The sequence below is a fragment of the Aspergillus ibericus genome, assembly GCF_003184845.1.
Source record: "Aspergillus ibericus CBS 121593 unplaced genomic scaffold BO80scaffold_26, whole genome shotgun sequence".
Taxonomy (NCBI): domain Eukaryota; kingdom Fungi; phylum Ascomycota; class Eurotiomycetes; order Eurotiales; family Aspergillaceae; genus Aspergillus; species Aspergillus ibericus.
This window is the reverse complement of record NW_020292124.1, coordinates 349,620-364,009: the sequence shown is the minus strand read 5'-3', so window position 1 is coordinate 364,009 and position 14,390 is coordinate 349,620. Positions and strand designations below refer to the sequence as shown.

The window sequence follows — 14,390 nt, the reverse complement described above, 5'->3', positions numbered from 1 at the left end:
TCAAAGGCAACCAGACTCATCGGCGCTTATCCCTGCTGGAGACCAGGATTGGTTTCCAATGCAAGTGACGGAGTTTAAGTCCGAGAAAGTCGTTAGTCAGAGCGACTCAGATGAGCCTATCTCGAGGCTCGCTTTGCGCTGGTGACAAAGAACCGCCTAATCAAGCGGATCAGGTGGCTCGCTTCGATACGAGTACGAATCGCCACAGTGGCTGCTGCGCTGCTGATGGCGTGGGTGCCGAGAAAGCCGAAAATCCGAGAGCACGGAATTATTTCACGAGTCAAGCAAATGTCACAGACACCCCAAAATCAGTCGCAAGAAACGACGCGGCAAAACGGCAACGATTATGTCGTCAGCCATGACCAGAAAGGGTCAGTTTCGGGCGGAACCGCTGCGTAACCCGGGGATAGTCTAACCCTAAAGAATTATCCAAACGCGAGTCCGTATTCCGGGCTGATGGATGGCCATTACGAATCGGGGAGGGGGCATAGACAAAAGGTCTGTGCTAAGGTTCTTCTAGATGATGCTTCGCACCATCCAACCAGAGGGCGGGCGATCGCGTAGGGGTCCAGGTGTGTAATAGTAAACTTGGAGTGAGACAGGGCCGGCTGGAACTGGAGCCAACTGGAGCAGGTTTGATTTTAATTAATATTCGGATTACTCCTCCATACCGAGCGTCCTATGCGACTAGTGAAAATAATTGTGCACACGGAGGCCCGGCATACACAACTAATAAAAGCGACCATGGAACAAGTGGACCCCCAGCCACAGTGGAGGGGGGCCATGTCTCTCTCCCTCTAAGCGAGCTTAAGGTTCCTCGTGTTGGATTAAGCTTAAGCTTCAGAAAGTCGCGCACTAATCAATTTCCGGTTGGAAGCAAGCGATCAGAGCGCCACTGGTATCTTCCTAGTGTAATACCGTCACCACCGGGGCTTGCCCGGTTTGATTATTTGCTTCCTGTCCATCTTTCCCAATTTTCTGAATCATGGGGGGGTGGTCTTGGGCCAAGAAGTCTCCAAGCCGCCAAACCGTCTGGCCAAGAGATGGTCGATCGACTGTCAGTCACCGGAGAAGCCAAACATGGCATCTGGCCGTCGTCATTATTTGCCCGGGCATACCTTGCTGCGGAATGAATGAACCTCTCTGGTAAGACTGGTATGTGGGAATTCTCCAGCCCTGTAAGCAGGAGTTTGTACTACCCATCATGTATGCTCCCAGTTACTCCATCTGTCCAAGGGTAGTAGTATATTGATGCCATGTATCATGCGGTACTCCAGACTATTCCTGCTCCATCCTGGAGAAAGTCATACCGGCCATATCGCTAAGCTTGGTTTAGACTCCACCACGGAAGTCTCTTTATTTCCTCTGCCCCCCCCCCCCCTTTTTATTCATAATTAGATATTTCATTGTGTCCAGTTCTACCAGCCTATCCGTTCCTTTGTTTCTAACGGGGCGCTCGGCTATCAAAATTACCCTCTTACGGTAAGATTGACCGGATTCGAGGTGTGGTCGATTGCGCAGCAAATGAGAGGATGAGGACCACGGAGTAATCTAATCCCCCATGAAAGGATCCAGCAAAAAAGAAAGACGAAAGAAAGAAAAGAAAAAGAACGACGGTCCACCGGAGCCACCAGCCAACCTCGCTCTCCAGAACCATGGATGACCCTCAGGCGAAAAAGAAAAGGTTAAAAACAAGGTTCTATTTGTTTGTGATGAATCCAGCAACTAAACTATCAGCCGGATGAGATCATTTGCTGCGGGCGGCTGCTATTTACCCACTTTTCGGGGGTTGTTTCGTTCGTCTGGTTGATTTTCAGCATGGCCAGCGCCTAGAGGAGGCCCAAGCAATCCCTCTGACCGAGAAAATCAATGAGTATTAATCATAAAACAGAAGAAAAAAACAAGAATCATAAGAACCATCAGAATAATCAAAAATGACAGCGTAATCAATCCTTTCCGGATGGCGAAATTAAATTTAATCAAAGACCTACCCCATGGACTCAGCACAGAAATATTATTAGTCGTAGTATTATTACCTGGTCTTTCAATAAAACACTGCTTGACCCTGTGGGGTTCAAAGTCGGGTCCCCACCCTATCTCTGATGCTAATTCTTCGAGTATTATTTCCTTTTATTATTTCTACTTTTATTATCCATTTCTGATTCTGTGGTTTCCGATTAGTAGGCAAGAGCGCGACTAATTATTACTATTCTTATTCCTCCGATCCCTCTGCTGCTTCGTTTCTTCTTCTCTTTTTCCTCTTGCTGCCACTTGCGACCTTCACTCAGCATCCCAACGTTTACCACTGACTACTGACTACGTCCATTACAATCATTACAATCACTACATCCCAGTTTCGGACATCGCGCAACCGCCACGGTAAGTACCTGTGCATGTCGTAGCTCCTTGTCTCAGCAGCGCTTGTATAACGCTCCCCCTCCGCCTGCATTCTTCTTTATTCTCCTATCAGTCCTCCCCACTCCCTGCTTGCTCTCCCCTTCCTTGCTGCCCTGGTTTCTCTACATTCCATCCCCTCTGTCCTCCCTCCCCTCCACACCCCCCATTCCAATAATCCAATATACATAGATGGGAAATTAATGTCGCTGCGTGTTCCTTCAGATTATCTTCCGCGGTGGGTTCTTCTACAGTGCTTCTCGCCTCCTTCTACCACTTCGCCGCCGTTTCCCTATTTGGAAGTATCTCACGCTTCACGGTGATTCCTGAACGGCCCCGACGAGCCGTTGTCTGATCGCGACCTTTTCTATTCTACCAATCTGTCCATCCCATCTTTCAACATTTTTCACCCGACGAAACCCCCGGTCCTGGCACTGAAACCAACAGTCATCACGGGGCCCTACACAGATCACCGAAGGTGGATGGAGACGTATCACGGCCACGTCCGCACTCCCGCGGACGCTATCATCCTCTTTGAAGCGTGTCGCATTGGCCTTCTTCCCCGCGTACAGAGACGGTTATCCGAAAAAGAACGCCAGCTGATCCGCTCCGGGTCAGTCTTCGTTTGGGATGAACGGGAAGCCGGCATGCGACGATGGACCGACGGCAAGTCGTGGAGTGCCAGTCGGGTATCCGGAAGCTTCTTGACATATCGTGAGATGGAAGGCAAGCGGGGAGGAACCGGCGTTGCCCAGTCCACCATGACTCGAGCTGGCAAGACCCCGGAGAGCACTCGCGGCAGCGATGACGACCGTGCAGATGGTGCAGACGAAGGCCCGGACGGCTACCGCTACAAGCCCGACGGCTTGATGAAGCAATCCTTCAGCATCACAACATCCACCGGTCAGCACCTCCATCTCATCAGCTACTACTCCAGATCGCATCCATCTGCCGCCAGCCTTCAACAACCGTCGACGGATCCCAATTTACGGCATGTTCGCCCTCAAAAAGGGCTCTATCCGGAGTCCACGGTGAACGATCAGCAGAACCTCCCCGTGGTGACCCGCGGGCCCATGGCCGGTGCCGCCTACGTGCCTCCTCATCCGATGGCGCCATACGGTCGCTCCCCGGCCGCGCATCCAGCTTCCTACACGCCCACTTATACATGGCCCCCAACCCCGCTGGCCACACCACCCGTTCCGGTTCACTATCCATCATATCTCCCGTCCGTTCCCCAGACCAATGGCCAAATTCCCTATGGCCACCAAGCTGCCGTGCCACCGGGTACGCCCTTGCCGCCTCCGCAGCCCCCGGGGCTGTCGGCGCCCCATGAGCGACCGGTGCATGTGGCCGAAGTCACGATGGCTCCGTCTCTTCAACCCTCGAGCGTGCAGGTCCTGCCAAGTCGATCACCACGGGTGCACCCAGGCGCGCACGAGCTTCTGCACCGCCCGAGTCCACCAGAGCTTGGACCGCCGGGAGAACTTATCAGAACGTCCCCGCGTACGCAACCACATGTGGTGGCGCACAGCAATGGAATCGCATCGATGGCGCGCAGTCCGCGACTCATCAGTCAGCCGCCATCTACGAGCATACACATCCCTCCGCCGAGCACGGTGGTGTCCAAGCCTCTGGAGGCCAGCACCGGCACGACCGTGCCCAGCATCGGGGCGCTGATGAACGGCGCACCATCTGGCTCACTCCCTTCGATTACCGCACCTCCTGTGCCGGCCGCAGGACGCGCCGAAGGACCGCGGGATATTCCCAGCGAAAAGATTGGGTTTGGCGGAGAAGATATGCGTGCTCTGCGGCAATTAGACCGCGTATTTACCGCATAGTCTGTTATATGCTTCTTTTTTTCCCCATTTCCTCTTGATGAAGTTAGATTCTACGCCAGTACCGGCACGTTGCTTGCGTCTGTTACTGTATACGATTTAGCATTTGCTTTATTCCACTGTTCAGATTGGAATGGTCATGTTTACGACATTGTCTGTTTATTCCCCTGATTTGATCCGTTATCTCCAGTCTGGCTTGAACTGGATCGGCGTTGTACAAGAGGAGCATTGCTATACAGCATGGGTGGGGTCCTTCTGCTTCTTGTGATTTCGTGTGCTGCATTGATGTTGATAATTGCATTGGGATCGGTCACGGCCGGGCGGTTGGGATGCGATGATACACCTGAATACAACAGATCAGATTTCAACCCGTCTGCATCACGTAGCATTGTTGAGTCTTCCAGGGCCGAATGCCATTCTTCCGGTCCAGTTGTAAAACCCTCTCTCGCGCCTTGATCTTATCTCTGCCTTTTCCGGGCCCTGGATTTCATCCCCACCCACGTCCCCGCCACACAACAGCCTGTATCCAGATGCTGTCTTACCTGGCACCGCATACGCATCCTCACCCTGGTGCCGTACAGATGGCATGGGCCTCGTCCTAGCACGGACAGGGTTGCTATCTTGTTACCCTACTGTATACTATTATTTCTCGTGAACTACTACCACCCATACCCTGATCAATATAACCATTCTTATCTTAGTCTTAACGCACCTACTCCTTGTCTTGTGCCTATATATGTATCACGTCCTCCGTACCCTCATACGAATTACTACTACTAGTACGTACCACTTAATACGCCTCGTAACCTGTCGTATTACTATGTACTCCGCTATCAATGCAGATCCCGTATCGTATGGAGTACTTACTCACGGATAAAGGATTTGTGAAGAAGGGTTTACGTGGCGATGTTTGTATTTTCTATGTATGTATGTATGTCTTGCATGGAATGGGGAATGGGGTTGTCATATACATCTACTCTGTAAATAGTATCTATATATACGTGTGTGGATGTGGATGTGTGGATAGAGATCGGCTGACTTGCAGATGAGGGATTTATCATAATGTGTATGGTGTATGAAGTGGGGGGGTGGGGTTGTACTATGTATAGTATCTTCTTGGGCTTGAATCAGGAACAGATATGTAGGGAGGGAGGGTCTGTGGGATGATATGCTGCTGCTGATCGGGTGGAGGAGGATTGATGGGGGGGTTGGGGAGATACAGAGTAGATCGGATGGATGATCTTGGGATGTGTATGTGCTTGGCTCGCATTAATTAGGTAAGAGAGTGGGTAGGGATACGGGATTTGCTTTGCTTTGCTTCTACTTTTTGCTTTTTGCGATTTGCTTTTGTATTGGGGGGTTTCGGGTTATGTGCGGAGGGGGATTGCTTTTTTTTTTTTGTGGCGTGAAGAGGTCTCAACGCTGAATTTCTGTATCATGGTGGAGAAGGAATCGACGATTTAAGTAGGGTTGTGGATTGGGGTATACATTCAATGGTTGATGAAGGGGGTATTCAATATTGTTGAGACATGCTATTTCTACCTTCTACGCCCGAGGCTAAGAAGGGATATATTCCTTTTGGTCTACGTGGTTCTTGACAAATATTATGATGAATGGGTGAGATTCCTAGGGGTCAGGGTAGGGATTATTCACGGTTTGGGGTATATATCCCCCGGTTGAGTTCCTTCTCATTTGGTTTTCTTTTCTGCATGTATCTAACTTAGGGATTTAGAATATAGGCCCTATTGACCGGGATAAAAGTTTCATCTGGACAATGGTCAGTCCTTGTATGTTGACCTAGATATCAGGGTTTGGTATCAACAGACATCACGAGGATCTCGATTTAAGATTCTAGGGTTCTAATACTTCTCGGCCGTGGGGACTTTACTAGGTTACCAATGTTCATAAGCTGATGGCAACTAGTGACCGATTGATATAACTAACTCCTGGAACTCCAAGACATCTCGAAACCTTTAATATCGGTCCTCGTCTCACGTTTTATCTCGAACTCCCATCCTTATCTCGCGTCCAGTCCCAGGATTCGGCTAGAAGCCAGATGAAATCCTGACTTCAATACTATCGCAAAACATACCGACCAACACACAGGATCAACTCGGCTCATGTGTCCCGGCATAATACAGGGTAATTAACAGAGATATGTATCACTGGAGAATCTGTCCTGCGATATGGCAGCACAAGATTACTGGATGAACAATCTAGCAACGGGATATATCCCAGGCCCATAGAGCAGATATTGCATGGTGATGATGATGATGAAGAGGGAATACAAGGCTGCGCATATGCTTTGTTGTGTCTCTCGATCAACAGCATCTCAGATGTCGTGCATGAATGTACTGCATTAAGTCAGATCTATTTCCTTTTGATTCTTCAGACAAGTTAAGATACCTTTAGACAGGTCCGGTAGATATAACGGGCTAGAGAGCCCAAAAGATTCAAATGGCTGATTCAAGGGTATGGCAACCAAACTGCATTGAATGGCCCGATCAATAGGGTTAACTCCGCAAGTCACTCCATACCCAGGCAATACATCGTGACTGAGTCCGTATATAAGGAGACTTACCATCACCTGTTAAATCCGGATCAGTCAACTCGAATCCGTGCAGCCGTGCACTCACGCATCAGGCTCTTTGTCTAGAACCACCAGCTGTATGCATCCCGATTCCATGAACCATCTGCTTGTGTTCAATATAACCCTTACCATCTAATCATCTAGTACATACGACCACAGGGTGTGGAGAACAGGGCTTCCCGTCCGCTCAGCCGTACTTAAGCCACACGCCGGGAGGTTAGTAGTTGGGTGGGTGACCACCAGCGAATCCCTTCTGTTGTATGTCGGTGCTCATCCGCTTCTTCTTTTTGTTTCGGGTAGGATCTTCTTGCCGCCTTGTCTTTATCTCCTTTACCTGAAGCCCAGTTTCCCCTGAACTCCTCTATCTATTCTGCACCTACTACCCCGCCTGAGAATGGAAAGCTGATGTGTCCACTACACTAAAAAGACATCTAAGGCGAGACAGTGATGCGAATTATTTAGTCCACTTTTTTTACCTGTTATCAGTATATTTTCATGAATTAAATAACCAGGAAGCCAGGTGAGTCATCAAATGCCGGGGAGACCGCTTCTCAAGTCTACGAAGAGGAACATTGAATATCCTGTTGATATTACGTACCTAGACATGCTCACTGCTCTTCGGCGTCGGGCGCTTTCATTAGGCTCCAAACAAGACATTTATTGTTTTCTTGGCAGCAAGTAAAAGAAATCGTGTTATACGATAACCTGTGATGATTGTGTAGGCGAGACGCGGTTCAGAACATCCATCTTTAGCTGTACTTGATTGGATGAAGAGGCGCTAGGCAGTCCCACCCATATTGGAAGGCTTTGAAATGCAGTAGCGTGAGTGCGAAATGGAAGTTAAGAATTGGAGGAATGCAATTCCCAAGGGTGCTGCAGACAATACTGTACCCAACCAAGACCAGTCGCAACTTCGTCTCTGTGCACAAGTCTTCATTTTGCGAATCTTCATGATATGCTTTACCACCTTGTTGATTGTTGGTCAACGCTTTGGATTTCTCCTTGGTCGAAATCTGTAGCTGAGCTTTTGCTTCAACTTGTGGAATGTCTATACCACTCGATACTGAATCCAAGTTGCTCTGGCTCTCCCAAAGAAAGCATATTAAGAAGTCCGCGCTTCTCCAGGTTCTGGCAGAATGTTTTTTTTGGAGAGAAATCCTCTGCTGAGTCGTGTTGTCTGATGCCACCGCTATAGCAATCCGGTTCTCCACCATTAGTTTTTTCAGGCTTGGTTGCCTCTCTGGTGAGACAGAGCACGAAAACCCATGAAGATTTGAAAGCCTTCCATAACCCGCGAATGACACGGCCTATAACCCTACGCCATTGCGGGGTGGATATTTCTTCGGCTTCGGTGTCTCTCCAGTTGTGTTTTCCAGGAAGGAGGGTCTCTGTGTATGCGGCCAATTCCGCAATCGTGGGATATTTGTTGTGCCAACATTTGATGATGATTTCGTCAATTAACGGATCACCATCTAACTTCGGAAATTCCATGTTCTGCAGTAACTCCACAACTTTGCGTCCATGCTCTTTAGGATCCTCGGTAAGATGTCGATCTCCGTAAACCTCAAAGCCGTAGTTTATGAGGTAGTACAGGGAGCCCAACGCGAATTGTTCGGTTCGAGGACCTAGCAAACCAGAACTCCCACGTCGTCCTTGATCCTGCTCGTCGCTGTTGAGTATTCTTCCATACGGGGCCATGCAAGCTTCAAAATCTGACCCAATTTCAGCCGTACAATCAAAATCTGACAGTTTTAATCGGTTGCGATCAAGTAAAATGTTTTCGGGTCGTAGGTCGCCATGTGCGAGATTGAGCGATTCTAGAAAAGCAACGGCCTGAGCGAGGTCGTTCATCCATTCCTTTCGTAGGGATAGAGGTTCCAGCTTCTCCACTTTCGTAACCACAGCTGTTTGCTGGTCGCGAGTATGGTTATTTTGTATTCTCGAACAGAGGGTTACATCTAATTAGGCGGTTAGTAGACCCAATTGTCAAACACCAATAAGGGTCGCACCTCGCATGTATTCGAGGAAGATGCCGTTGTCCGAGTAGAGGAAACACTGGACTATGGAAGGACAGGGCGGATGTTGAGAAAAGATCTCATAGATCTTGAGTTCTTTCCGAAATTGCTCCCTCTCAAAGTCGCCAGATTTCGGGACTTTGACCACGATGCGAGGATGGACCTCATAAACAAAGGAGATGCCTCCTTTCCAGACCCAGTGCACGTCAGGGAACTGCCGCCGGATATCCATATTAGAGACAAAATGTAACAGGTTGGAAGAGGACGTGCAGAAAAAATGCACTGAGTATATGAAGGAGGTGAGCAGAGAGAAGAAAAGGGGACCAAGGAAGGTTGGAGGTTAGCAAGTTAACCAAACTGATTATTCTTGGTGCCTTAATTTCAAGCATGAATATCCTGTTGGAATGCAGCAGGATAGGGGTGGAGACCCGGAGCAAGAAGTACTGTATGTCCGCCAAGATCAGTCATGTGATTGATTCCATTGGTGCACCTGTATGATCCACTCCTCCGCTTTTCTGTGATATCCTAACGGAACGTAGCGAAGTGGATCATACGGGTGTCCCAATGAGATGAATGACAGGTCTGAATTGCTGAAAGGCCACTAGCTGACAATTCGTGGGCTCTAACTAACTAACTAACTAAGGGGTTTTAGCATGCTGATTCAGCAGTTGATGCCTCGTGAACCAGGAATCTACGGATGTTGAATAAAGCGCATTTACGCTAGTAACATTGATCTCCACCTTTCCCGACAGATAGCATATCCTGTCTGAGTATCCACCTATTCCTGCTGCATTCTGACACCTCCGTCTCCCAAGTATGCTCAACGGATGTCTTCTCCCTTTACCCATTGAATTCAACTAGATAATAACACTCGGAAACGTTCACAAGTGTAATACATAAATGAAATCCACAACAGTCTAGTGAGAGGCCAGTTTATTGCAACCGATTTTGATCAATTGGCTTTCGGTCCTTTGCCAAAAATCCTTGCTCACCATCGGTAGTGTTCTAAGCCTTCTCCCACTTTCCATTCCTCTTCACCCAGAGACCATTGGTGATACAATCAGGGCATGGGTCCCTCTTAGTCGTCTTGCCCATTTGCTGTGTTCGCTTGATGATGCCGCAATTGTTGCAGCCATTGAGTTCAATGACACTGCCAGGGGAATCGATTCTACACCCGCATCTGTGCTCGATCGTTTCAATGAGTCGTTGACACATGTTTTTTTCTGAGTTCTGCCCGTGTTAGCTACGGCGATTATATCAAGCAGCGATACTCACGCGATGCCAAGAGATAGTATCCAATGTATAACGAGTTATGGAAGATTGGGTGGAGAGAGGCAAGAAAAAAAATCGAGGATGCAGGCACGACTATGATCAATCCCCCCCTCCAACACGGAGTTAGAATTGCGCGGTAACTAGCGATCGGACATGCACGCAGTATCATGCGGTATCTCTGTAAACTATGCCTTGAGCGGGGAACCCTGTCATTTGAAGCGGTTTCCGAGGCCCAAGAGGGCCAAATTTCAGCTAGCTGCCTGGCTGCTTCGTCCCTGTATAGCTAGGCCATTTATGATATATGTGAGGTATTTGAGACATGTCACAAAAAATCACCAATTGGCCAAGAATGATAAGCCCAACTCTAGATCTTACCTCACACAGCCCCTCACAAGCCTCAGGCGTGAGCGCCAGCGAGTACTGGCGGCATAACGGCGGCCCTTTTTTGGAACCACGTCACTTATGGAGCACAGAAGCAAAATTTCTAAACATTGCCAAACAATGATGAGTGTCAAATTTGCCATAACGAATATTGTTTCGGCTTGAGTTAGGGAGTGGTGTGATTAGACATAGTTACCGGTGTAGCGGCTTACGCACCTGCGGACCAACCCTGGAAAGGGCAAAATCGGGATACTCTTTATTTAATGACTCTCAAAAAGATGCCACTTATCATATTTTGCTCCCACGGGGATGGATGTGGCACATTCCAACGCAACTGCACAGATAAACTCCAGGTTCAAGTCATTGTGGGATCGCCTCAGATCGCGTACAATTCTTACGAGACAGCGGGACAAGAGATAATTGGAGACCAGTTGTGGATATTGCATCCAAGTTCATGCACATTGTTGAACGCACAAATCTTCACGGGGAGGAAGATGAGATATTTTGACCGGAGCAGAGAGTGTGGCAGAGATGGACAACCAGGGTTGTGAACATATAAGGAGCAATTCCTTGCGCTCTGGTCGACCTTTCTGTTCATCATTGGCATTCCAATCTCTTGTACATTCATAGTACCAGCTTCCCATAACACACCTAATTTTTCGGTCATTTAGCTGCACAACATGGCATTGAACGAGATTTCTTCTCCCTGTCACCAAGGCTTGACGCCTCCAAATAGCCCAACGAAGGGGACAGCTACGTCTCAGACGATCGTGGAGGATCTGCAGCATCACTTTGGTGTGCTTCTTGAGAAGGCGCTGCTCGATCCTACCAGCGGGGAACCTCCAAACACTCTTGTCTCCCAGGACCAGTCCCCATCCGGCCCCGACATGGTTCGACTGAAGAAGTTGCTGGTGAAGCTCATCCGGGATGAATGTGCTTCAGCTGAACTGTCTGCGGCAACCAAGCTTGCTCAGTCTTGTTCAGCAAGCAATAAACAGGAGGAGGGTGTTCAGGTACCAGATGAAATTGATCTTGACAGTCCTACCTCGGACGATTTCAAATCGTTTGAAAAGTGGGCCTCGACACCCCAATTCAAGACAGTCGTGGAAACATATAAGCCACCAACTCCCCTTCCCATTCTTTTTAGAAACTAGCTGACATGGGTATAGTTGGGACAAAGAAGCATGCAAATACAAGATAGCAGAGCCAGTGGAGACCCGCAGTAATCTAGACGACTATGCTGAATATGCATTCATTGTCCGTAAACGTATTGGTACGTAATGTCTTCGCGCAGGAAGCCAACCCAATATTAATCGCATGATCAGAACGGAATTCCGAGGAGGTGACGTCCTACATAGACATCAAATCGGAAGGCCTACGAGACATCCTGCGTGTGGTTCTGCATGACATCAAAGCTATTAGCCTGATGGAGGACAAGCCATCGGTAATTGAGACAGGGTAGAATCTCTAAGAGGACGCTGACGTGGACTTAGATCGAGCAAAACGTCCTTTTCCATTTTATCCCAGAGCTCGACAGATGTGCGAAGAACATGGACAACAGTTCGGACCACGACTCGGCACATGCAGAGCATCTCGGCCTGCTCATCAACCACCTCAAGCTCGCATATGCTTCTATCTCGCAGCGTCTCGACTCAATATTGCAGCACAGTCATATTACTTACGACCTTCTCTGGGTGCTTTTTAAACCAGGTTCCCATGTTTTCACGACATGCTTTGGCATAAAAGAGCCGCGATGTGTCATATTCGATGTGGGGGAAGAGGTGACACAAAGTGATGAAACATGGTTCAATCTTGAATGCTGATTTCTTGATTATAACAGAGTTAGGTTTGGTAAGGCCGGTATCTTCCTATATGTGGCAAAGTTCCGAGGATCAAAGCCGATTGAGATCCTTAAGGTTTTCCCTTTCCAACACCATCCAAATCACGAGCATGTCCGGAAAGACTTGGTCAAGAGAGGCCAAACATTTCAGGATTTAGCTGGATTGTATATCCGGCACTGTAAAGGCAGTGCATTCTTTACAAACAAGGAGAAGGCGATCAAAGTTAATATCAACAATCAAATAGCAGTGGACGCTGTATTTTTCTATCAAATACAACCAAACTACTCCCGACCTTCACTCCGCGATCTAGGGGTCAAGGACAAAGATGGAATTATTATTATTAACATTGGGGTGATATCTATGGAGGACCGTGAGTGAGACAAGGAGAGGATGCGAGGAGATAGTGTAAATACACAAAAACTGAGCGAGACTGATTTCTTGGTCACCTGCCCAATAGTATACTGTTTCAGTTTTAAGGAAAAAAAGTTCTATATATCAGACAACGTATGATTGTTTAGCGTCCGACTAATTTAATTCCAGTAGAGTGTGCAGTCAGTGCTCTCAAGGACATAGATTGGTCACCCGAATCATTCGACTGCCTGCAAATCCTTTTAGAGATGAAGACACTGCTCATGTCAATGGTAAAAACCCGCCTAGGTCTGATACCAACGGTACCGTTCGACGACGTAATTGATGGAAAGGGCCAAGGACTCAACATCCTTCTAAAGTATGTCAGAAAGTATCTATACTATACCATGACTTGGAGCCTAACTCGTGCCAGTGGCCCACCGGGCGTCAGAAAGACATTCACGGTTGAGGCAACCTCGGAGTATTTCAAGCTCCCCCTCTATTCAGTAGGAAACATTTTTCACGCTGATTATGGCCTTGTTTACTTTCCCAGATTTCCACCCTTTCCAAGCCGTGTTTATTTTCCCCTGCTCTGAGGCAATGATTGCGCCGTGTATTGCTAGATATGGGTTCAAGGGCCTGAAGGCGCTTCAACCATTTCACATCCTCTAAGTCAATGACAAACAAACGGTCGCCCAGGTCATCCCACAACATATTACGCCACTCACTGTCGCCGTGGATAACTCCGCGCGACCGGAGCACCGCCAGTGCTTTCTTGCGCTCTTCGTGAAAGAAGGCGGAATTCCGATCATTAATGACATGCTGAAGCCAGGTTCCAGACCAGCTCGAGACCATCATCTGGGTCATCAACTCGCCGTGGTACCAATATGCGATGCGAGGCCTAAAGACCCCAAGGCAGACAGGGATATGTTGACCTTGCAAGCCCCCGAGACGTTGATAATTGTCCACTTCCGCTTGAAGGCGGTGCTGCTTCTCCACAGTCGTAGCTTTTATGATCACAGTGTATCCGCATGAAAGAAGCGTGGCTTTCATGAGGTAGCCTGTCCGACCACAGACATGCAGCGAACCAACGTTGTTATTATTTCAAATGGTGGGAAACGGAGCGAACATACGGATATAGGCAAGAACGTCGTTTTATATGGGTGTCAGTCGCGCTGAATTCCTGATCTATAGGACACTTGACATATACACGAACCGCGTCAGGAATTGGAGTGGTGCTCCAGAGTTGAAATCAACCCTCAGAGCATGAATATTCGACAACTAAAAGGAATAGAGAAGACAAGCTAGAAAGAATTTATCTTGACTGGCAAGTCACTTGAACAGAGACCTAGATGACATTTGCCCTCATTTACGTTCAGGTCCTCTCCTACCCAATCATCGTGTCACGGGCTTAGAAAACCGGGATAAGCCGAACCAAGTGCATAGTTGGCACATGGACAAGCTAAATGAACTAGATGCTGATTGGAAGCAACAAGCGAATTGATTCCACGCCCTGAGAGACAAGGAAATCAACCCAGTTCTTCAACATTCAGCTGAAGAATATATGCTACACACTTACGGCCCACACACTTTCAGTTTCTTATTAGGTTGATCGTCGATTTCAAGTCGACCCCTATGCAACTAATGCTCGAAACCCGGGTGGGAAGACAGAGTTATCCGAATTAGGATATCCATGAGTATATTATATGCAGTG

General features: G+C 48.2%; 4 protein-coding genes across 4 annotated transcripts; 2 read left to right on the top strand and 2 right to left on the bottom strand.

Annotated features, from left to right (window-relative positions):
• Window positions 1-1,934: 1,934 nt before the first annotated feature.
• On the top strand, window positions 1,935-4,595 carry BO80DRAFT_503041 (camp independent regulatory protein; the record flags this gene model as incomplete). The annotated part of the gene is made up of 4 exons (XM_025724361.1): window positions 1,935-1,942; window positions 2,355-2,379; window positions 2,620-2,713; window positions 2,842-4,595. 4 exons carry the CDS (start codon window positions 1,935-1,937, stop codon window positions 4,230-4,232), a joined length of 1,518 nt encoding a protein of 505 aa, XP_025574191.1. The 3' UTR covers window positions 4,233-4,595.
• A 2,830-nt stretch (window positions 4,596-7,425) lies between these two features.
• Window positions 7,426-9,226, bottom strand: BO80DRAFT_465869 (protein kinase). Its single transcript, XM_025722752.1, has 2 exons — window positions 8,829-9,226; window positions 7,426-8,777 (listed from the first exon to the last, which is right to left on the bottom strand). Exons 1-2 carry the CDS (start codon window positions 9,064-9,066, stop codon window positions 7,852-7,854), a joined length of 1,164 nt encoding a protein of 387 aa, XP_025574190.1. The 5' UTR covers window positions 9,067-9,226; the 3' UTR covers window positions 7,426-7,851.
• Window positions 9,227-9,552: 326 nt separating this feature from the next.
• Window positions 9,553-10,375, bottom strand: BO80DRAFT_426237 (uncharacterized protein). The gene is made up of 2 exons (XM_025719711.1): window positions 10,110-10,375; window positions 9,553-10,064 (listed from the first exon to the last, which is right to left on the bottom strand). The coding sequence occupies exon 2, from the start codon at window positions 10,047-10,049 to the stop codon at window positions 9,840-9,842; it is 210 nt and encodes a 69-aa protein (XP_025574189.1). The 5' UTR covers window positions 10,050-10,064; window positions 10,110-10,375; the 3' UTR covers window positions 9,553-9,839.
• A 704-nt stretch (window positions 10,376-11,079) lies between these two features.
• BO80DRAFT_477336 (uncharacterized protein) lies at window positions 11,080-13,348 on the top strand (the record flags this gene model as incomplete). Its single annotated transcript, XM_025723256.1, has 8 exons — window positions 11,080-11,391; window positions 11,657-11,760; window positions 11,813-11,931; window positions 11,981-12,278; window positions 12,330-12,702; window positions 12,733-12,832; window positions 12,874-13,055; window positions 13,300-13,348. Exons 1-8 carry the CDS (start codon window positions 11,168-11,170, stop codon window positions 13,346-13,348), a joined length of 1,449 nt encoding a protein of 482 aa, XP_025574188.1. The 5' UTR covers window positions 11,080-11,167.
• Window positions 13,349-14,390: the final 1,042 nt, after the last annotated feature.

Bases quoted from the DNA above. Each gene is read 5' to 3' on its own strand.
- BO80DRAFT_426237 (XM_025719711.1), bottom strand. From the start codon at position 10,049: ATGTGTCAACGACTCATTGAAACGATCGAGCACAGATGCGGGTGTAGA.
- BO80DRAFT_465869 (XM_025722752.1), bottom strand. From the start codon at position 9,066: ATGGATATCCGGCGGCAGTTCCCTGACGTGCACTGGGTCTGGAAAGGA. The intron at 8,778-8,828 runs GTGCGACCCTTA...CCGCCTAATTAG, and splicing joins CTTCCTCGAATACATGCGAG to ATGTAACCCTCTGTTCGAGA.